At 32.4% G+C, this 21902-nt stretch overlaps 3 protein-coding genes across 3 annotated transcripts; 2 read left to right on the forward strand and 1 right to left on the reverse strand.

The window, feature by feature from the left end:
- The first annotated feature begins 1568 nt into the window (after window positions 1-1568).
- Window positions 1569-8183, forward strand: LOC108220413 (mediator of RNA polymerase II transcription subunit 19a). Its single transcript, XM_017394173.2, has 7 exons — window positions 1569-1788; window positions 3246-3340; window positions 4811-5100; window positions 6619-6810; window positions 7085-7144; window positions 7379-7510; window positions 7729-8183. The coding sequence occupies exons 2-6, from the start codon at window positions 3310-3312 to the stop codon at window positions 7427-7429; spliced, it is 624 nt and encodes a 207-aa protein (XP_017249662.1). The 5' UTR covers window positions 1569-1788; window positions 3246-3309; the 3' UTR covers window positions 7430-7510; window positions 7729-8183.
- A 1147-nt stretch (window positions 8184-9330) lies between these two features.
- On the reverse strand, window positions 9331-12565 carry LOC108223387 (probably inactive leucine-rich repeat receptor-like protein kinase At5g48380). Its single transcript, XM_017397619.2, has 3 exons — window positions 12337-12565; window positions 10693-11614; window positions 9331-10519 (listed from the first exon to the last, which is right to left on the reverse strand). Exons 2-3 carry the CDS (start codon window positions 11527-11529, stop codon window positions 9503-9505), a joined length of 1854 nt encoding a protein of 617 aa, XP_017253108.1. The 5' UTR covers window positions 11530-11614; window positions 12337-12565; the 3' UTR covers window positions 9331-9502.
- Window positions 12566-16447: 3882 nt separating this feature from the next.
- On the forward strand, window positions 16448-19771 carry LOC108221689 (ACT domain-containing protein ACR6-like). The gene is given in 8 exon segments (XM_064094025.1): window positions 16448-16545; window positions 17112-17202; window positions 17282-17337; window positions 18250-18374; window positions 18474-18485; window positions 18592-18659; window positions 19068-19323; window positions 19326-19771. Coding segments are annotated over 8 exon segments (1068 nt in total). The 3' UTR covers window positions 19688-19771.
- Window positions 19772-21902: the final 2131 nt, after the last annotated feature.

Raw genomic sequence — 21902 nt, forward strand, 5'->3', positions numbered from 1 at the left:
GCAAACCACGTGAACCAAGATAAACCGCACTTAAGCGGAGGAGTCATAATCATAAATATCGCTCCCTTGACTTATATAAAACTCTTATAAAATACAAATCTATAATTTACTTTTAAATTTATTTATTTCTAAATAAATTGTAGCACTAAAATTTCTTTTAAAATAATTTATAAAATTGTGTTTTATAAAAGTGTTAAACAATTTATAAAATTGTGTTTTATAAAATTCAATAATTTATTTTTATATATATTCAATATCAAAGAGATAAGTGTCGTAATCGTGGTATTGATCAAAACTCTCTATCAAGGCCAGAAACGAGAGTATTCATGTTTTAAAATGAAATTGTTATGAGTTTTCAAACCCTCCTTGATAGTTAAAAGTTTGCCCTCACTTGTGTGATGAATTTATGTATTTTCATATACGACAAAAGTTAATATTTTTTCGAACATAATATATTTACAATGACAAATTTCTGGAATTTGTTTATTATAAAATATAAATAAGAATAAACTTGATTGAATATATGATGATCACGTACCGGAATTGTATTTTTTTTTGATATTGTCTCAAATTACTACTTACTAGTTATAACAGGCGATAGAAATATTCTCAAGACAGTGTTTTACGCAAAATACGATCATTACGAGTTTCACGTGATGGTTTTCAAATTAACGAATACATTAATGAGATATATAATTTGATGTGTTATATCTTTACAATTTAATAAATAATTATGTAATGATGTGCATTAGTGATATATTGATTATTTCAAAAATAAGGGGGAGCATAAGGAAATTTTACTCATCATACTAAAAATTTTCAGGATAAAAAGTCAATGTACATTCGTATGGCTGAATTTAAATGTGAAATTTCATATTTTTATGTTATTTACTTGTTAAATGTTGTTTGATAAAACAGCTTCGCTTTTTTTTTACATGATCTAGTAAAACACATGTTTTTGTAATAATTCAAATAATTACCGGAAGATTTTATTAAAGTTATTAAAATCTTGATAAAGTGATCATTAATAATTAATAGTTATCTTTCAATCAATTGTAAATCTCGATATGAAATTGTTGATATAATTTCATACTAGCCAGTAAAATGACACTCGATTGTATTGATGATAATTAGATTATGGTATGAAATTGCTAAAACTAGTTAATAGATTATTATTTTCATACATGCTGATACATATAAAATTTCACAGTTATTTGTAAAAGAATATTTTTATTGAAAGTCGCATCTGTAAAAAAATGCTTCAACTTGAAATGTCTTCCTCTTTAACATGAACAAAAATATAAAATAAATTCTGGAAAACATTCATAATTACAACAAAAGTAAAAATATTAATTTTGTGAAAAATACTAAAAACATGCAAAGTAATTTTTGAATGGAGATTTGGAAGAGCTATAAATCATGCTAACTAATTTTTTTAAAAAAGAATAGATTATCGGAAAATCTAGATAGATAGCTGGAAAATTCTGTACAATTTATTGGCTCGGAAAATTTTGTGAAAAAAAAATAAAAAAGCACAAAATTGTAGTTTACTTATTTAATCACGCGGTGAAAAAACATCAAAGAAAGCAAAGCCAGTTCCCCGTGGAGCTTCCGGTTCGAAAACTTGAGCTCTCCCTCCGACCAATATTAGGGTTTATTTCACAAACAAAGACCAAAGGCGACGACGTATCCTCTGCCAATTTATAAACCCTAGTTACACTTTATTCACTGTTTTTCACTCAAATTTATCCAATTCGGCGACAATTCTCTCAAATTCTCTCCGATCTGGTAAGTCATTCGTGTTCAGATCACTTCAATTTCAATCAAATTATGCCTACACGTACCGTAAAATTACATCTCTTCATTGCTGTATTCACAAGTTTTAAGTGGGTAGATACGTGTTTGTGTGTGTTAATTGCAAGATTGTTGTCTAATTATAAATTATCTGCTAAATTCAAGTAGAGAAATACGATTAATGACTGTAACTAGACGGTTATTTGTAAAAATTGCTATGTAGTCATATTGACTAGGAGAATTGAGACCGGTAGATATAGGATTGTTGATATACGACAAAGCATGAGATTCTGGAGCCGGGAAAGGGAGTGGGGGTGACGCAAAGACGACAAACATTATTTATTAAATTGAAAGGAAATTAAGGAGTATGTTAAGGGACCGAAAGACTGCAATTAAATTGTCTTTGTAAGTTTGTAGTGTACAATTTTTTGTCGGATCCACAATCTTGAATTTTTTTTGAGGTCATGACTTTCAAGTGTTTACGTTACACTTTTGCATGGAAATGTTTTTGTAGTTACTAATTATAGTTTGCCGAGTGCCGGCTTGTTAATTACTTTGTAAGATTTTATTGTCGTTTATGGTATTTTATCCATGTCCAATCTTTAAAGCTGCTTTATATTTCACTGCCCTTGTGATTGAAGTCAATTCTTTTTTTTTTTTGTAACTTTAGGCCTAGATCCTGATTACGTTATTGTCTTATCCATTAATTTATAGGTCACAGATGAACAAGCTGTGACCCTTTCGTATTTAAGGGCTGTCCCAAATTGAATTTGCTTTTCTATAAATGTGTAATTCAAATATGTAGTGTATACTTTTCCAAATTTACTCATACACTCAACAGAATGAACTTAATCTTTCACAATTTAAAATAAGCTTATCTGGGCTCAAATTGAGCTTTTTGGAGATTAAATTGTACAAAGTTGAAACTCCACCATAATTAAGTAAGTGACTATTCTGTAGATACTAAAATCAAACAAATGTAGGACCTATAACTATTTAAGAGTAAAAGTAAAATAAAATATGAGAACAAATATATAAACAGGCCTAGGTGAATTAACATAAAAGACTTTCTATCCCAGGGAGTTATCGACCCCCAAATAAAACATATTGATGGCAACCAATACTAGAGAGAACAATCTTAAGTTTAATATTTCGTAAGAATTAAGCTTACATGGCTATCCTTAGATATGAAATTAACTAATGCACGAATTTGCAATTATTATTTTCTTATCCAAAAATATAAAATTACATAAAGCAATGCAAATAGATTAAAAAATCTCTTCCTTGGCTATCTTAGTGCTGAGGACTTCAATGTGTTCTCTTGTGATTGTGCAAGCATGTTCTTATAGTTGGACTTTAATTAAAATTTGTGTAAAAATGTAAAGCAAAAAGTTCCTAGTATTTTGTATATAACATTGTGTATCCGTATCTTACATTGTGCTGTCTTGCAGGTATTGAATATTATATACCCATAATCAGGCGATAATGGTCTATCCCTCTATAATTCACTGACTGATGGATCACGAGAGCAAGAACTTTGGAAGAGGTGAGGCTATCTAATTAGTAGGTTGCACTTGGCAGTATACTCTGTACCTGTTTGTTTATTGCATATAGATAAGTGCAGCCAACTTTGTAACCATTTCTGTATATAATTGCTTTGTGCTTTGTTTCAAGTTATGTTGATCGCAAACTTAGTAATTACTATACTTACTAAATATGTATGGTGTAATAAAGCTGGTACACTTATCTGGGGAAATGTTTCGTGTACTCCATGTGATCAACCTAATTTACTGAATGCATGACTCTTATATGGACCTATAAATATGTTCCAACCAATATTGTACAAGCCAGATGGGAGCTGTAGAATTATACGAGAACCTGATTCATTCAAGGTTTGTGATGGAGTATGGGGGCTGATTTTGGGATAATTAGGGTTTATGCGAAAATCTTTCGCAAGAGAACAATAAAGAAACAACTCTATATATTTCTTGACGATAGAACTCTAATGAATTACAATAATAAAGTCCGATATGTATTAAACTACTCTCCTGATCAAACTCAAATTGTAATTGTTAATATCAGAAATCCACCTTTTATTCAAATTTAATAAATAAACTACAAGTTATCAGATAATGTGTATAATATATAAAAAAACAAATTTAACATGTAATTTACCATATTAACTACAATGTCGACAAATATTTTTGGGACATATAAATGAGGAGATGAGGCCAATATTAACAGGAGTTATGGGACGGAGAGAGTAATAAATAATATGCTGAATAATAGCCTCCAAAGCCTTTTATATTTTTCTATATGCTCAATTGGGCCGTCTTGGCGCCATGGTCTTGCATTAGTTTGTTCAAGTGCAGTAAAGTTAAGTTAATCAGGTTTTATTATACGAGGGTGTTCCATCCTTCCAAAATTCCTTTAAGGACAAACAACTGACATTTTCGTAAGTGCAAGTGGACATTACAAATTTACAATGCTGCTGGCTGATCCAGTTTTGAGTTATGAGCTTTCGATGTAATTTTTATTTTTTAAAATGTCTCACGGGTAATGATAATGTCGAGTATTAGAGAAGAGAAACTTGTGTGTATTGAGGTGCCCCTTGCCTACACGGCTACACCTACAAGTGAATTTGACATAACAGTGAGGAGAGTTGAGAGAATCTGAAGTTTTAAGCAACGCTAAAGCTAATTGTAATGAACTTATAAACAGAGAAGAAATAAATAATTTGGAATGTTGAAACTTGTCATTCTAAGCCTTTATAGTATACTCTTAACCTTTAAGATTAACTTCTTGCAAAATAATTTTCTTATTACTTCTTTTCTCGGCCATTCCATGTGCAAGCTCAAATTATTAGTTAATATGAAGGTTAAACATTACAAAGTAGTATAATTGTTAAGAAGCATACTTCAAGAATTAAAGGCTTGCTTCTCTGTTGTAAGTTTTCCTGGGCAACTTTTTATATCAGTTTCTCAGTTGTGGTTAACTTATCTTTTGAGGGATCCAGGGCCAAGAGAACGTACAGGGGCTGTGGATCTTATCAATCAATACAAATTACTGCCTCATCACGAGTTCTTCTGCAAGAGGTCACTTCCTTTGTCAATTTCAGACACACACTATCTTCACAATGTGGTGGGAGATGCAGAAATTAGGAAGGGAGAGGGAATGCAATTGGATCAGCTCGTTCAAAGTACATCCTATCCAAGAGAGTCAAATGTACGCATCCAGCCATTTGACATAGATGTCCTTGGAGAAGCCTTTCAACTGAAGGAAACTGGTTCAGTTTATCTGCCTACTGTAAGAAATCTACTTCCAGGAGTCTTGTTAAATTATTGAATTATTTTGTTCTTGCCTAATCATGTTACCATCATGACTTGCCTTTTAAATCATGATGTTTTGACTGTATAATGTCCTTTTGTGGGAAAATTACCAAAAATAGGGGCAAGTGCCCAGAATGCCACCCCTGGAAAAGTTGGTCCATTTTAGCACCTGCTGACCTTCATATTGTATTTCTTTTTATTTTTTTGAGTTTGATTTTTAAGAACACTTTTTAAAATGTGTTGCAATATGAAACACATGTAGTGAATGAATTACATGCATAATGTTTTATGTAATGCATGCATTTAGCTTTCAAAAGTAAGAAAAATGCATATAAATGCATTGAAAGTGTTACTCATGTTAGAGCAAGTCAAATGCAATAGTAGCAATACAATACTTGGTTTTATTGCTATATTATGGGGCCGTTTGGGCAAGCTTAAAAGAAGTGATTTCTTGCTTAAACTAGAGAAGTGGAGCAGAAGTGAGAAGTAGATAAGTTAATAAAGTGTTTGGAAAAGAAGCAGAAGCTGTGAGAGAGAAGCTAGCATTCTCAGCTTCTTAAAAGTGCTTCTACTTCTTTACACAAACAGGTCAAGAGAAGTAGAAGTCAGAAGCAGCTTCTGCTTCTCTTAAACAAACAGGGCCTATAGCACCAAATGAAGAAAAAAACTCAACTCTAGAGGGGTTCTATATTTGGATGCATCCATGCATACTTGGTTCTAAATTTGAAATCAAGGATGAATCCATCCACCCCGGACGCATCATCAATAACTACAAAGAGAGGGTAAATGTTAAACAATTATTGCATTGTACATTGGCAAATATAAAAAACATATTGACTTGGGTAAAAGTTGAAAAGTTAGACCAATTTTTAAATTGGTTATGGAACTACTAGCAGCGGAGTGCAACTTTTATTTTAGCATCAATAGACACTTTTTAAAGCTTACTATAGCAATAGCAATATATAATTAGCAATTACTTAAAGCAGTCCAATGGTAGACGCTAAATATCTGTTGCTACAAAATAGCACCAAAAAGTACATTTTGGTGTTAAAATAGGACTTGCACTCCAATGCTATTTTCATATTTAGTTTTGAATTGACCTAACCTTTCACCTAATTTAATATGGTTTTGGTTTTGGTGATGTGTAATACAATAATTATGTTATTTATCTACTCAATTTATATTTATTATTGGTGCGCCAAGGGTGGATGGATCCATCCTTGGTTTCAAATATAGAACCAAGGATGCATATATGCATCTTTGCGTCCAAATATAAAATTCCTTTGGAGTTGAGTTTTCTTACATTTGGTGCTATAATATAGCAATAACATTGCATTGGACTTGCTCTTAGTCTTACTAGTTGTATGAGGGTGTTGTAATGGACCAACTATACCTCACGTGTTACTTTAGGCATTTTAGCTATAAAATTGTGTCAGAACAACTGACACCCTGTTTTCTTGAGGTACTCAATCATATGCATCTTATAATTTTGTAGTCCGAAAAGGGAACTCCTACTGTAGCGGGAAAATCCAGAAGTGAGTCTAAGGACAAAGAGAGAAAACATAAAAAGCACAAGGATAAGGATAGGGAGAAGGATAAAGAGCATAAGAAGCACAAACATCGCCACAAAGATCGAAGTAAGGACAAGGAGAAGAAAAAGGATAAAAGTGGTCTCCATCATGAAAAGGTTATGATATATTTTTAATTGCATTTTTGATATTATACATGAATTAATATAAACAGCTTTATGGATGAGCATATTGATAAGCACTATTAGCTCCATTATTCGGCTCAATGTAGATATACTTCTCTGGATGTTTATAAACATGCTTTTGATAGGATACTGGGCTGTTTATAAGCTACACTATCTGTCTTTAAAACCTGGGTTGTGGCGATAGTCTCAATCCAGCTTTTCACATTATCAGTTTAATAAAATCACAAAGCTTATACTTCTTTCGCAGAAAAGGAAGCATGATGGAGATGAAGATATTAATGATGTCCACAAGCACAAGAAAAGCAAGGTAATGTTGATTATATGTTTGCTAATTGGTAATATTGAATTTGCCATTTTTCCCTACAGTTGATCTTTTTACTTATTATGAACTGCAAGTTTAAATCCAGAGTACTTAGCTTTAACAGCTTGTTGTATCAATGTCCCAAAATGATAAAATAATTATATTGTTATTGTCAGTCATATCTTTATTACTTTTATGTAATCTACTCTAATACAATTGTAATGTTTGTTGACATTGTAGCATAAGAGCTCAAAGATTGATGAGATGGGTGCAATAAGGGTAGCAAGCTAAGAAGTTTTTCGGATCTTTAGTTATTGTCCTCAAAATGTCGCTGTTGAGTATTTAGAGCCCTTACTTGAAAAACTACATGAGGTATGTAGTATATGTTGTACTATTTATTTTATCTTGCTATCTGACATGCCTATTGCCAGTTTGAGATCAATGACATGTAGTATATGAGGCACTGTATTTTTTATCCTCTATTAAGGGTGCCATATCAAATTCTGAATCCCAGAGTTTTAGCACAGATCTATTGTCACATCATGGTGATTTTGTACATTCATTATGCTTGCCTTCTTCCATATGTGCAGAACCAGTCCTGAACCAACCAAATATTATCAAGGAGGTGAATTCACCAGTAGAAGTCAAGGTCGATGCGAGGAACAATCTGCTGACAATAACTTAGGTTGATGCGAGGAACAACTCGCTGAAATGAACTTTCTGCATGATTAAAAGGGCTCCAATATATATCACAGCGTCATAGAGTCATAGACAATTACCCTTTCTTTTATTTTTCACAGTGCTTTTTATGTATAATGTCACTATTATCCAGTCCTTCGTATTTTTAGAACTTTTGCCAAAGTTTATTATAGATAGAGTGCCTAGTTAATGGCTTCCAGGTTAGGGGAAGATATCAAAGTCTAGGCCCAAATAACTGTGTAATTTAATCGTGACGTTTTTTCTTTCTAGACTTTTTTTTGTATATACTAGCAGTAGAAAGTGGAACGGTCCCTTATAACTTAATCTGAAGCAGGAAAATTTGACCCATGTTTTGCCATGTTGCAAAGCAACATTAGATGAATCAGAGTCCGCGGCTCTTATATAGTAACAGTTACTTTAAATAAATCAATTTACTATATTCTATACTCTATAGTATACACAGATGCATGGTACGGGTAATCACTAATCTTTGTTGTTAAATGTAGATTTACTTGAAGTATGTGGATGTCAAAATTTTGGATGTTTGCTTTGTAATTGGGATATTAAATTATATAATATTATGTTAAATCTTTAAAAAAAATTAACGTAAAATTATAATGACATTTTAGTCATGAGAATCACTATATATGATACTATGTTAAATTTTGAAAAATATTTAACATAAAATTATAATGGAATTCTAATTGGCTTTGTTAAAATTTCATTAGTATTTTTCTTAAAAACAATTACAAAATTATACATTACAGAAACATTAAAGTGTGTGCATCGTCCCTGTAGATGTATACTACTCGGACGGAGTATATATACTTTTTTTATTAAGTATTATTAATATTATTAGAGTCGAAAACATTATTATCACCCATAATTGAGAAATAAAAAAACACTCACGAGAGAGAAAAACCAAAACGGGAGATATAGAAAAACACTCAAAGAGAGAAAAAAACAAAAACCGGGCACTTGCAAGTTGCTAATATCACCATAGAAATATACAAAGCAAAGCAAACTCTTAGGTATAATGCAAAGCGCTCTTATAGGAAAGAAGTGTACAAAATTCCAGTAAGGAAATGGTAGCGCAGGGGAAAATTAAGGTGAGAACATCTGTGGGTGACACAAGTTTGATTCATTGACGCGAAGAGAGATCTTTTGGTGGCACATATGCGACCTCACCACGGACTTGCGTAAGTGTTTTCAAGATCTCAGGCATTCCTAGAGGTAGAGGCTAAAGTGATGAAGGGGGGCAGTGAGAGAGAGTGCCAGAGTAAGAAAGGAAAAGAGGAGCTTGTCTTGCTGCAACCAAGATGTATGAATCAGGTTTTGCAACCAAAAAATGCCCCACATTACTTTGAAATTACTACTAACATTTCACATATGAATAAGAAATCAAACTTGATGATGGGCACATTGGTGGTAATCAATCAATTACGTGATTGCAAGTTAGGTAAAACCATGCAAAAAACTGCATAACAACAAACTGAGCCAAAATAGTTGCTTCACCAGTAGTTCAGCCAATACAAAATAGATATGATACACCACATAAAATGGTTATATTACGCACTAATATAAACATTGATAAAAGAAACAGAAGTAACACATAATTACACAAATTAGGTGGAGACTCTTATGCTATCTCTCCTTTACTCTTACCTATTGTTTTCCTCTGACTTCTCTGGAAACAATAAGTTCCTCTAAGTCAGCATCACCACCAGAATCTGATAGCAGCATTATATCATCTTCTGATGTAAAATTGTATTTCTGCCCAATAGCTCGAAGAAGCTGGTACACTTCAAACATAGTTGGCCTCTCTTTTGGACCTGGAATCACACAATTACATGCAACCTTAAGAAATTGGAAAAGCTCACCATCACAACCTTTTCCAAGCAAGGGCTTGTCAATGGCATCTTGAAGCTTGGATTCTTTAGATAATTCTGTAACCCATTCCACCAAGCTTCCCTTGAAGCTTTCAGGGGCTTTAGCAATATAAGTGGATCTCTCACCAGTTACCAATTCCAGAAGCACTACTCCAAAACTGTAGATGTCACCTTTTAGCGTCGCCACCAGGGTCCGGGCATACTCAGGAGCAACATAACCCAGATCCCCAAACTCACCATTCACAAAAGTACTCAAATGGGTGTCAACTGGATTCATGAGCCTCGCTAGACCAAAATCGGTAATTTTAGGCTCGTAATCAACATCTAGCAAGATGCATTTAGAGCTTATGTTTCGGTGTATGATGCGGGGATTGCAAGTATGATGGAGCCATGCAAAGCCTTTAGCTGCCTGAATACCAATTCTGAGCCTTAGAGGCCAGTCTAAAACTGTATCACCATCACCGACAAGATGCAACTTATCATATAAAGTACCGTTTGGCATGTATTTATAAATCAGTAGCCTTTCCTTCTTAGCCATGCAAAAACCTAGAAGTGGAACCAAGTTGCGGTGTTTTACTTTTCCCAGAGTTGCCATCTCTGCCTCGAATTCTTTCTCTGAGTGTTGAGTATCTTGCAACCTTTTCACCATCAGTGAAGTGCCATCTTCAAGCAATGCTTTGTATACAGTCCCTGTTCTTCCTGTCCCAATTATATTATCCTTGTTGAAGCTGTTAGTAGCCTTCATGAGATCACTCAATCTCATTTTTGAAACAGACTTCTCGAACATAGAAAGCTGAAAATTAGAAAATATAAATAACTCAATGAAAATATGATCAAGTGCTTAAAAGAAATAAACACACACACATACAAATACCTTATCTCTTTATACTAAGCACTCAAATACAGAATGAAAATAAATCAAATTCACTCGGAATAAAATTACGTTAAAGATCTTAATAAGATTACCTGGATTCGTTTTGCACCTTTGAGACTCTTTGTCCATTTATTTCCATCTGGATCATCATCCTTCTTTCTAACCACCCTCCGGCAAAAGAATAACAAACTTACACCAACTAGTAATGCTGCAAAAACCACTCCACCAACAGCTGCTGCAGCAATGACTCCAGTATTATTTTTCTTTGAAGAGCCTTTACAATCGGCCAAAGGTTTCCCGCAGAGCCCTGGATTACCTGAATAACTATCAGCTGTAATGCTAACCCTGAACGGCGGAACTGGTCCAGTCAAGCGATTGCCTGTCACAGTAAATGTCTTTATTCGGTTGAGATTAGCAAATTCAGGAGGAATCTGACCTGACAACTGGTTTTTGTCCAACCTAAGAATATTTAGATATGTACAATTTGCAAGGTTTGTTGGGATTGTTCCAGCTAATAAGTTGGAGGAGAGATCAAGATTGGTCACAAACCCAAGGATTTTAGAGATATCTGATGGAATACTTCCACTGAGCTCATTACTTGAAAGATCTACTCCTGTCACTGACGAACAATCTACAATACCACGTGGGAACTCGCCTTTCAGTCCCATATCTGAAAGCTTTATATTTAAAACCCTGTTCTCATTTTCATGCCAACACTCAATCCCATTAAATCTACAGATGAAGCCTTCAGTGTTATTATTGAAGTTCCAATTGTACAAGCTATTTAAGGGGTCTTTCATAGAATTTTTTAAAGATCTTAAGCAGTTAACATCACTCTGACCACCATAGGTAAAATCGATAACCAAAAACAGCCAGGTGGAAATACCAATAAGAACAACAATGTTTCTGCTACTCAAGCCCATCTTCATAAAGCAGAAAATCTTACTTCAAATATCTACTGATGAAACACGAACTTTAGTTGTTGCTTCTGATATGAGCTGCATATGGCAAACACTGTAACCAGAAAAAGCAATTTAAATTCTCATTCCAGAAAACTCAGATTTAAAACATATTAGGAACCTATGAAGAACAAAATTTTCTACTAAAGACATGCGTCTAATATGTTTACTATATACAAGTAGTTTCCAACGAAAGAAAAGAAGTTCATCATACAGGCCACACATGACACATCTCAATTTCATTTTACCTAGAAAGCAAAAAAGCTGGAACGGTAACTAAGAGATCATACAAACTGCAACAAGTTCACTCAACAGTCAACAACTAAAGAAGTACAAAGAATATTTTAATCACACCTCAAAACATCCTTAGTAGTGGAAAGCCTTAATTTTCCTCTAATCTAAACAATTATAGTGCATACATACATATACATTAACCAGATCATCAAATTATTCAGTCAAATTCACACAATTTAACATCCAAAACCGCAAACACAAGAAATTATAAGCAAAATAACACCAGAGATGATCTAAATAACACCCAAAACAACCCCAATCATATAAAATTCACTAGATCTTTCACCTCAACAACAGAAGTCCACATAACCCACATGATAAAAATCTCAACTTTTTCAAGAAGCTAAAAACCCACCTCAGAAATCATGTATCCACAAAAGGGTAGTCTTGAATCAACAAAAAGAAGCCATACCAATAACAAAAAGCATAACAAAATACATAGCAATAAAGTAGATAAAAAAAAAGGTAGGTGGAGAAAATTACTGTGTAAAACTGGGATCTTTTGAGCAGCTGAGTGGAGAAGCAAAGGAGTGAAATGGAGAAATGGAGAAAAAGTGAAGAGGGGTTTGTTGATGAGGCCTCAGCGACGACTGGACTTAAAGGAGAGGACTGAACGGCCTTGCCTTGACCCAGAGGAAGCAAGCAAGCAATTAACTAATTTGATGTTTTGAACACATGACTTTTCTATCACTTTGTTTTGTTGACCATTTCGTTCGTACAGTATCTCTCTCGTGTCGTGTCATGTACTTAGAGCAAGTCCAAGAGTGCCTCAAATTGTTGTCCTAAGTTAAAATTTAGGGCATTTGATAAAGAAAGCTGCTCCAACAATGTCCTAGTGATGCCTTATATCACTAGGACAACTCCTTCAAGCCCTATTTTTGAGGCACTCTCTCTCCTTGCCCTATCCCATATTTTATAATAAATTTCTATCTATACTCTCTTTCTCTCTCTACTTTCTATGATGTTTTAATGATGAAAGTGAACTTTTAATAATAAAATATTAAACGAATAGAGAAAATAAGGCACATTGTTGGAGTTGAAGTTGGTTGAATATGTCCTAAACTACTAGGACATAATTTTTTATATTATATTTAGGGCTTCAACTAGGACACTGTTGGACTTGCTCTTAAAAATCAAATACAAGATCAATTTATTGTATTTAGTGTTTAGGGTTTACGCACTTTCGTGTCATTCTTGTGCATGCTTTGTGTCGTTTTTATGCGTATTTAATATCGTTTTCGTGCATGTTTTGTGTAAATATAAATAAATATATAAATTAATGTAAATATTAAATTCCTAGATAAATTTTTTACAAAATTATATGAAATATATAAAATTAAACCATTTATATTTACAATATTATAAAGTATGCATTATGTTGAAAGAATATATATATAATATATTATAAACATACATTTTTATAATATTTAAATTATAAAATTATATTTATTTTGTGTACCTCGTGTCGTGTCAGGTACCTGAAGAGTAAACACCAAACCGACATTACATCTCATTCGCGTACGTCATGTTCGTGTACTAGTACAAACACAAACACCAAATTTTCGTGTCGTTTTCATGTCGTATGAAAATTTGCCGGTCTATTTGCTGCAGTGTTAGTGATTTGACCCATTCTTATACTCCCCCTGTCAGACCCATTTTTCTTCACACTTCCTTTTTAGGGTGACTCATCCAAATCTTTACATTTCAAAACTTACTAAAAATAGTTAATGGATCAATCACTTTTCCATTTTACTCTCCTTTTCACACAATTTTTACTCCACTGTCTTCTTTTTATACATTAAATGTCTTCTTTTTATACATTAAAAATCAATGGGTCTCATCACTTCACCTCTTTTTCTTTCCTTTTCTATTATTTTATACATATTTCTTAATCTCCATGTCTAATTCATTTGATAAGAAATAAAAGGGACATATGCCTTTATTTTTTCTTTTAAGATCACATCATTGAGTTGTTTTATACAAGTGGGATTAGATGTATATTTATTTTGAGGATGCTTTCATCACTTTGTTTATCTTTTGAGATTGTGATTAACAACAGATTAACTTTGTTTCTCATCGATGTGTTAAACTCGGAGTTATATTAATGTCTTATTTTGCTTTCAAAAAAAAAAACTTCATGCATTTTCTCAAAAAAAATTCATCCATAACTGCGGTTGCACAATAAAATACGAAAAATATAAGAATGTAAGAAAAGTTTTATTAATTAATTTTTTTGTAAATCTTAGAAATAGAAAATATAATCCCAATATGCCACTACATCCATTCAAATCCACACACACGTGTATGTATATGTGTGTGTGTAATATATATATATATATATATATATATATATATATATATATATATCTTTATATTATAGTGTCTGTTGCGTGTTTAGTACAGTGACACATGGCCTAATTCTTTCACCTCAAAGTTCCACCTTATTACAAAAATGCCACCGCTTCGTTTACGCTGGGTCAAGTGTCCACAAGCTGATACTCCTCTCCTCTTACCAAACTTCTGCGAGAAGCTTTGATTTCAAATATCTATTTTCAATTTTTCAAAGCTACTTCCAGGTACACTTTCTATTTCTCTTCCCATTACTCTATCTTTGGCCGTCCGTAGATAATGTTCACTATTAATTCAGGCTGCTTTGTTCTCTTTTGTAAACTTTGTATGACTGTGTATTCATTTTGGTTTACAGGGAGACGATCAATACAATCCTGGTGTTTCTTCTCCTCTTTTTAGGCTTTAATTCGTGAGATTTTGTATACTGATCATGAAAATCGTAACCTACATTCTTAGGCTATATCCACTTCTATTTTTAACAAATGATTAACGGTTTATTAAATTCTGGCATAGGTTGCTGGCAGATAAAGTGCTCGATGATTTGTCTCAGAGGAAAGGTTTGATAATTTTATCCTTCTGTATGTATCATTTTATGTTTGTTACTACATGATTTAGTTTATCATCCATTTTGTTTGATTCATTGATTGGCTATCTTCAATTATTCCTTTTATATAATAATCGATGTGATGGACTTTTACTTTTATGTATGTTACTACAGGGTACTTTTGTTTCTGATTACATCGTCTCTTTCCAGATTTCAGGTAATGACGATTCTTGGCTTCTATGATTCAGGGTATGAAAATATTACACTATTTCTGAAATGTTACTTTGGCAGATATCCATTTAAAACTTATATTGTTTTATCATTCAATTTTTATCTATTTATTGCAGTTGAATTTTGTCCGGAAACTGTTTGATGAGTTGTCCAAAAGAACAAGATCGATGAATATATCACTATTCAGGTAACTTTTGTATCTGAATATGTGGGTATTGATTAGCAAGTTGATTATATTGTATATGCTTATATATATTTATGTCTCAGGGATCTTATTTTGTAATTGGTTCAAGGAGTTGGACTTATTTATGATGGATGAGTGACTTGATCGTTAATCTACACTACAGGATTGTTAAACAATTTAATTGTTGGTGCTGGACGAGAGGCAGCATTTGCAGCTGCACTATTAAAAAATAATGCATTGATGAAAAATGTATGCCAATATAAAAGATGTGGATTACAATGTAAGTAAAAATATCCTTAATAAAGTAATCAGTGCGCGTGATGTTTTAAGATTAGTTTGTGCCGCAAGTTTGTGATTGTTGATTTGGATCAGTGACTTGATCGTTAATTTATACTACAGGATTGGTAAACAATTTAATTATTGTTGGTGCTGGACGAGAGACAGCTTTTGCTGCTGCACTATTAGGAGATAATGCACTATTGGTTATACATTTACTTGGAAAATCAGATGCTTAAATTATAATAAAGAAAGATCAACCTCATTAAGTGCACATATATTTCTTTAAGATGAATCTGATTCAGCCATGTAAAAATCTGTAGCAGATACAAAGTCAAATGGTGCATGTTCATTATTTTAGTCTGTTTTTACTGAAAATCTGCAGACCTTTGATAAGATGACACTTCTTTGTATTTGGAACAAACTAATGCTACACCTGGTGTTTACAGACAATAAGGTGCATGGGAAACATGGCAAACCGGCCATTCTGGAGAACTGGACTAATCCTGAACAAGTTTCTTATATGCCCTGTAAAAGTTTATTCATTTTGCAAGGTACAGTACTTCGTATGATTATCAGTAGAAATTTACATGGTGGTATGCACTACGTAGTTCATTTTGTTTTCATAACTTTTGATTTGGTTGGTTTGTGTTTGCCTGAGAAAGAAACTAACTTTTATTACTAAAAACTGAAACCTTGCTGTGTTGAAACCTCAACACCAATAAGATAAACCATAGAATGAAGATTTTTTGACATCTGACCGGCAATTATATCCCTCATATATGTATACTTGAGTAAAGATAGCATGGGAGTTTTTAATTTATTGCTGAAACATTTTCTTTGCAAGAGTTGTATATCTGTGTTGATATTGATTAAATGTGTTGTATATCTGTGTTGATCTTAGTAGGATATAGAGTGATTAGATAGTTTATCGTGTTGGCTTGATTAAGTGTATTTCAGTTAGTTGGTATTTATATTATCAATTTGGGAAGACATGGGAGAAGCTTCAGATGGCAGCCAGAGTCATTGTTATTGCTCGGTACACGGGTGTCAATGCTATTGCTGGACTTCACATTCCTGATACTTTTACTAATCAGTTGCAGACATCGTTTAGTGAGCCCCGTCTCCTCATTTTGACCGATCCAAGAATTGATCATTACGTTAGTTAGCATTTAATCGCTGAGCTTGCTCTTTATTTTGTTTAAGAATTTGTTTTGGCTTTATATATATGTACAATTTTTTTATTGATTTTACTTGATTGCTCTTTTAAATATATTTGCCTATTTTCTTTCCCAATGATGGTAAACTGTCTACAGCCCATCAAAGAAGCGGCGCTTAAATATATTTGCCTATTTTGTTTAGGGATTTTGTGTTGCCTTTTGTGACATTGATTCACTTATGTGATATGTAGACATTGGTATCTGCAAATAACAAAGGGAAACACAACATTGATTGTCTCTTCTGGATTTTAGCAAGGATGGTCTTACAGATGCGTGGTGTCATCGGTTGTCTCTTCTGGATTTTAGCAAGGATGGTTTTATCGAGAGCATAGATTGTATGTAGTTTGTAAAAGATCCTTGGATCTTAGCCATTTTTTTGTGAAGGTTGTTGCAAGTGAAAACTCACCCAAACCATCTATCTTGCATCTTGCAGGTTGACTTTTTTTTCCTACAGAAAACTTGAAGAGGCAAAGGAAGAAGAAGAGGAAGCGGCATTAGCTGATTATGCAGAATACTCCACTCCTGCTCTTGGCGGAACTAATCAGGTGAGTAGCCAAATTCCTGATGCTTATTGGAACAGGGGTTCAAGCTGCTATTCCTGCTGTTCCTGGAGCTATTTGCTAGACTGCTGATGCTGGTGAGAATTTGAATTTCACTAATATTAAAGAGGAGATGCCAGAGTATTATGTGCTATTGCCGAAACAGGATTAAAAACTATATTGGGTATCTCTTCCCTAGCTCTTGAATAATTCCACTAGGAAGCTTCAATATTATATAGGAAGCTTTCTTTTTAAGCTTAATTTTGAATTTGAATCCCCAAACTATAACTACTGTATATCTATATAGCTTCTGTCCGATGCTTACTTACTCTGCTTTTGAAATTGAATATCAAAACCCAAGAATACACATAATCCAAGAATTCAAGTTAGGGTTTATACATGAGTTTTATCTCCTCTTCTTAGCCCTCTCATTATTTATTTTGTGTATCATGCATCTCTGATTTATATTCCTAGCATTTTCATTTTATTAGTTTTATATGTAGCATTACCAATTATCTATTAATTCGAACTTATTTTGCAGTTAGAAGTTTGCCGAAAAAGCTTTTGAGGATCTGTCTCACAGAAAAAGCTAAGTAAAATTTTTTTCCAGGTATACTTCTTGATGTGTTTTAGTTAAAATATTAGTTACCAAATTGTACAAATCATTGCATTTGTAATTTTTTTTAGCAAAGATAAAGCTAATGAGTTTTACGGATAGCGTTGATGTTATTTCTCAAATTCTACATTTTTTAGTCCATTACAGCTTCAAAAATTTTATTTGTTGAGTCTCGAGGTGGTAGGGGTGGTCATACTTAAACATAGATAAAATATACTCATCTTCCATGTTTGCTTACTAAGTTTGTCATTTGAATCTAAATGCTTTTGCCGAAATTTAGTTAATTAGAAATCTTAAATAGCATTTTTTAAATTTATTGCAGGCTGTAAAATAATACTCATACTGTTTAATGAGTATTATGGTCCATTTCACAAGCCAACGCTGCTTCTGGGATGGCTGTGCATGATGACTGCAAACTAAGGTTCCTGGATCTGAAGGCGAAGAGAACCTTCAGATTTGTTGTTTTCGATTGAAGAGAAACAAAAGCAAGTTGTTTTTGAAAAGGTGGGCGATCCAGCTTTAAGTTATGATGACTTTGCTGCAAGTCTTCCTGCTGACGAATGTAAGCTATGCTGTTCATGATTTTGATTTTGTGACTGCGCAGAACCTTTCAGCTTGCGGAGAATTTTGATTTTGTGACTGCGGATCACATGATTTGGATGGTTTATGGATGGTATCAGCTTGCTGAACTTTTCAAATTTAAATAATTATTGTAATAATTTAGTAGGGAAATGAATTGCTTTTCTCTCGAGTCTTACGGAATTTATTATATGTTACAGTGTTTCATGTGATTGATCGGGACAGCTATAAGATTAAAGACCTAGAAGTCATCAGATATATTCAAGAGGTAAACAATCCCTTTGTTGATTGTATTTTCATTTTACTCAAGTAATTGCTTATTTGATTTTTTTGTTTAACCCGAAACATGATGAAGTATGGTTTAATAGCTAAGAAGTAGTTGAGTGTATTGAAATATCTTAACTACCTCCTCCTATTAGCAGGGGACTCTTAATAATAATTATTAATAAAACTTTTGGAGTTGCGATTTATAAGATCACATTACTGGAAATTAATGTTGGAATTTTTAAGCATCTTGGGCTTTATATAAAATTAGCAAGCATAACAACATACTGTTAAGTGGAAACCCAATATCAGTGACCTAGGCTAACAATTATTTGTTGCCTTTTCTTATCCTGTGCTTCATTAGTAGTTCCGTTACAAATTATTGAATAGTTTGGTGCTATGATTTCTGCAGACACTTGAAAGTGACACTTTTTTCGTGTCTCATTTAAGAGGGTCGGTGGGATTGATGCCTTCTCAAAATCACACCGCAATTGAATTAGCTGGAATGGACAGACCTGCTCTACTGTCTGAAGTGTGTGCATTTCTAACTGACCTTCACTGTAATGTGGTGAATGCCGTGATATGGACGCACAATGCTAGAGCTGCAGATGTGGTTCATGTCACTGATGACTCAACTGGATGTACTATTGAAGACCCAAAAAGGCTCTCAAAATCAAGGAGCTCCTTTGAAATGTTCTTAAAGGAAGTAGTGACTTGAAGATGGCAAAGATGACCCTTTCACCACCTGGTGTCACGCACAGGGAGAGAAGACTACATCAAATTATGTTTGCTGATCGGGACTACGAAATAACTGAAAGTTCTAGAGATGGTAAAAATGTTGAGAAGAGTTCAAGACCACATGTGACTATTGGTAATTGCATTGAGAAGGACTACACTGTGATAACTATGAGGTCAAAGGACCGACCTAAGCTTCTATTTGATAAACTTTGCACTCTAACTGACATGCAGTATGTAGTCTTTCATGGTGTGGTTCACACAATCACACTGGGAGGTTGGAACTTTACCAGGTAAAAATATATTCTGAAGATGTAAGATATAGACAAGTTCGTTGGACTTTAGGCAAGGACTTGGGATTTTTAATATTTTGTCATTCAAGTGTTTTCATGTACTTTAATACCTGCTTAATGAGTTCACTTGACAAGTTGAGGCAAATAGAAAAAAAATATTGTCTTGCTTTGAAGGTTTGAAGGTTTGTTGCGGAGGCCTTAAGATACCAACAAATCAATGAAAGCATGGATTTTTCAGAAGTAAATCTATTACTTTAATTTTGTTTTTGTACATATTATATAATATAAAATTGAAATTTGAAGAAAATATAAACCTAATAGAATATATTAAACGAACACGAGTTTATAAAAATAAATACTCTCTCCCTCTTTAGCGGTGGGTTTTGACTTTTAATAGTATAAAACAGCAATATAATTCAGCGTCCGTCTAATTTCGATTATTTATAGATGTTGTATGACTTTTGATTAATGAATGGATTCTTTTTTGTAAAAAAAAAAAGTTTAACCGAGTATTCAAGTGTGAGGCGTCACTCGGCGACAACGATCAGTCTTTGATAAAAAAAATTAATTTTTACAAATTAAAAGATATTATGTAATTATCATACATAAATGAATTTTATTAAAAAATCAAACTTTAAAATATTCAGACTATACAATAATTTTTGTTTTTATCAATGAACTGATATTACAATATACTTTTTTCTTGAACTACGATATATACATAAATTATTATTTTTATAAAATTTTGAAATATAAATTATTTGACTAAAATACGAGGAGTACTTGATAAAAAGGCTTTTTATATACTAAACGATATTATATTTTATATACTAAAATATAAATTATTACATTATACTTTCTAATATTATACAATATACAATATATATTTTGTTGATTTTGATCTTTTACATTATTGTTTTCTTGAAATTACAAAATATATGTGAATCGTTATTGATTATAAATTTTTAAATATAAATTATTTGACCGAAGTAGCAGGCGTTGCTTAGCTATATAAATCATTTTGATCATAAAAATATTCGATCAAAGTGCGAGGGCGGCGGCGGCGAGAAAACTCGATAAAAAATGACCTTTTATATACTAAAAGATATTATTTACTTCTTGAACATAAATGAATTTGATTCAATCACCAACTTTTATAAATATTTAAATTATACAATATTTTTTTGTTGATTTTTATTTTTATTTTACCAGAGATTTTTATTACATTATATTGTTTCTTGGAAATATGAACTGTATGTAAATGATTATTGATTATAAAATTTTAAAATATCAATATTTCATTAAAATGTGATGTGTCGATCAACAATGTATATTATTTTGATTATAAAATATTCGATTAAAGTGTGAGGCTCACCGTTCGGCGACGGCGATGAGTACTTGATGAAAATAAATTTTTATATATTAAATGATATTATGCAATTGTCAAAATTGAATGAATTTTATTTAAGAATCAAAGTTTACAAATATTGAAATTACACAATAATTTTTTCTGAATGTGATTTTTATTTTATCAAAAAAAATTTATTACATTATACCTTTTCCTTGAAACTACGAATATATAATTTATTATTACTTACAAGTTTTTTTAAATTTAAATTATTTGACTAAAATACGAGGCGTCACCGCTCGGCGACGCCGAGGAGTACTTGAAATAAAGGCTTTTTATATACTAAAAAGAGATTATACTTTATATATTAATAAATTATTGCATTATATATTTTCATTTTAAAATAATCGACTAAAGTGTGAGATGTCGCCGCTCGGCGAGGTCGATGAGTTTTTGATAAAAAGGATTTTTATATACTAAAAGATAATTATATAATTTTGAACACAAATGAATTTTATTTAAGAACCGACCTTTATAAATATTCAAATTATACAATAATTTTTGTTGAATTTGACTTGTGTTTTCAATGGACTTCTATTACGGTTATTGTCTTCTTGAACTACAAATATATATAAATCATTATTGATTATAAATTATTTAAATATAAATTATTTTGATCATAAAATATTCGATTAAAGTGTGAGGGGCCGCCGCTCGGTATAGCCGGAGAAATTTAATAAAAAATAATTTCTTATATAGTAAAACTACACAAAAAAAATTACATATACAAATTAATTATTTAGCTTTATTAAAATTATCATCCAAATATAAGATAATAATTTATTTTTATAGAGAATTTACGAACTTTAAG

The sequence above is a fragment of the Daucus carota genome, chromosome 5 (genome assembly GCF_001625215.2).
Source record: "Daucus carota subsp. sativus chromosome 5, DH1 v3.0, whole genome shotgun sequence".
NCBI lineage: Eukaryota > Viridiplantae > Streptophyta > Magnoliopsida > Apiales > Apiaceae > Daucus > Daucus carota.

Coding starts and splice junctions, on each gene's coding strand:
- LOC108220413 (XM_017394173.2), top strand. CDS start 3,310: ATGGATCACGAGAGCAAGAACTTTGGAAGAG. Junction 3,341..4,810: donor GAGCAAGAACTTTGGAAGAG/GTGAGGCTATCT, acceptor TGAGGGATCCAG/GGCCAAGAGAACGTACAGGG. Junction 5,101..6,618: donor GTTCAGTTTATCTGCCTACT/GTAAGAAATCTA, acceptor ATAATTTTGTAG/TCCGAAAAGGGAACTCCTAC.
- LOC108223387 (XM_017397619.2), bottom strand. CDS start 11,529: ATGAAGATGGGCTTGAGTAGCAGAAACATTGTTGTTCTTATTGGTATT. Junction 10,520..10,692: donor AAGGTGCAAAACGAATCCAG/GTAATCTTATTA, acceptor TCTAATTTTCAG/CTTTCTATGTTCGAGAAGTC.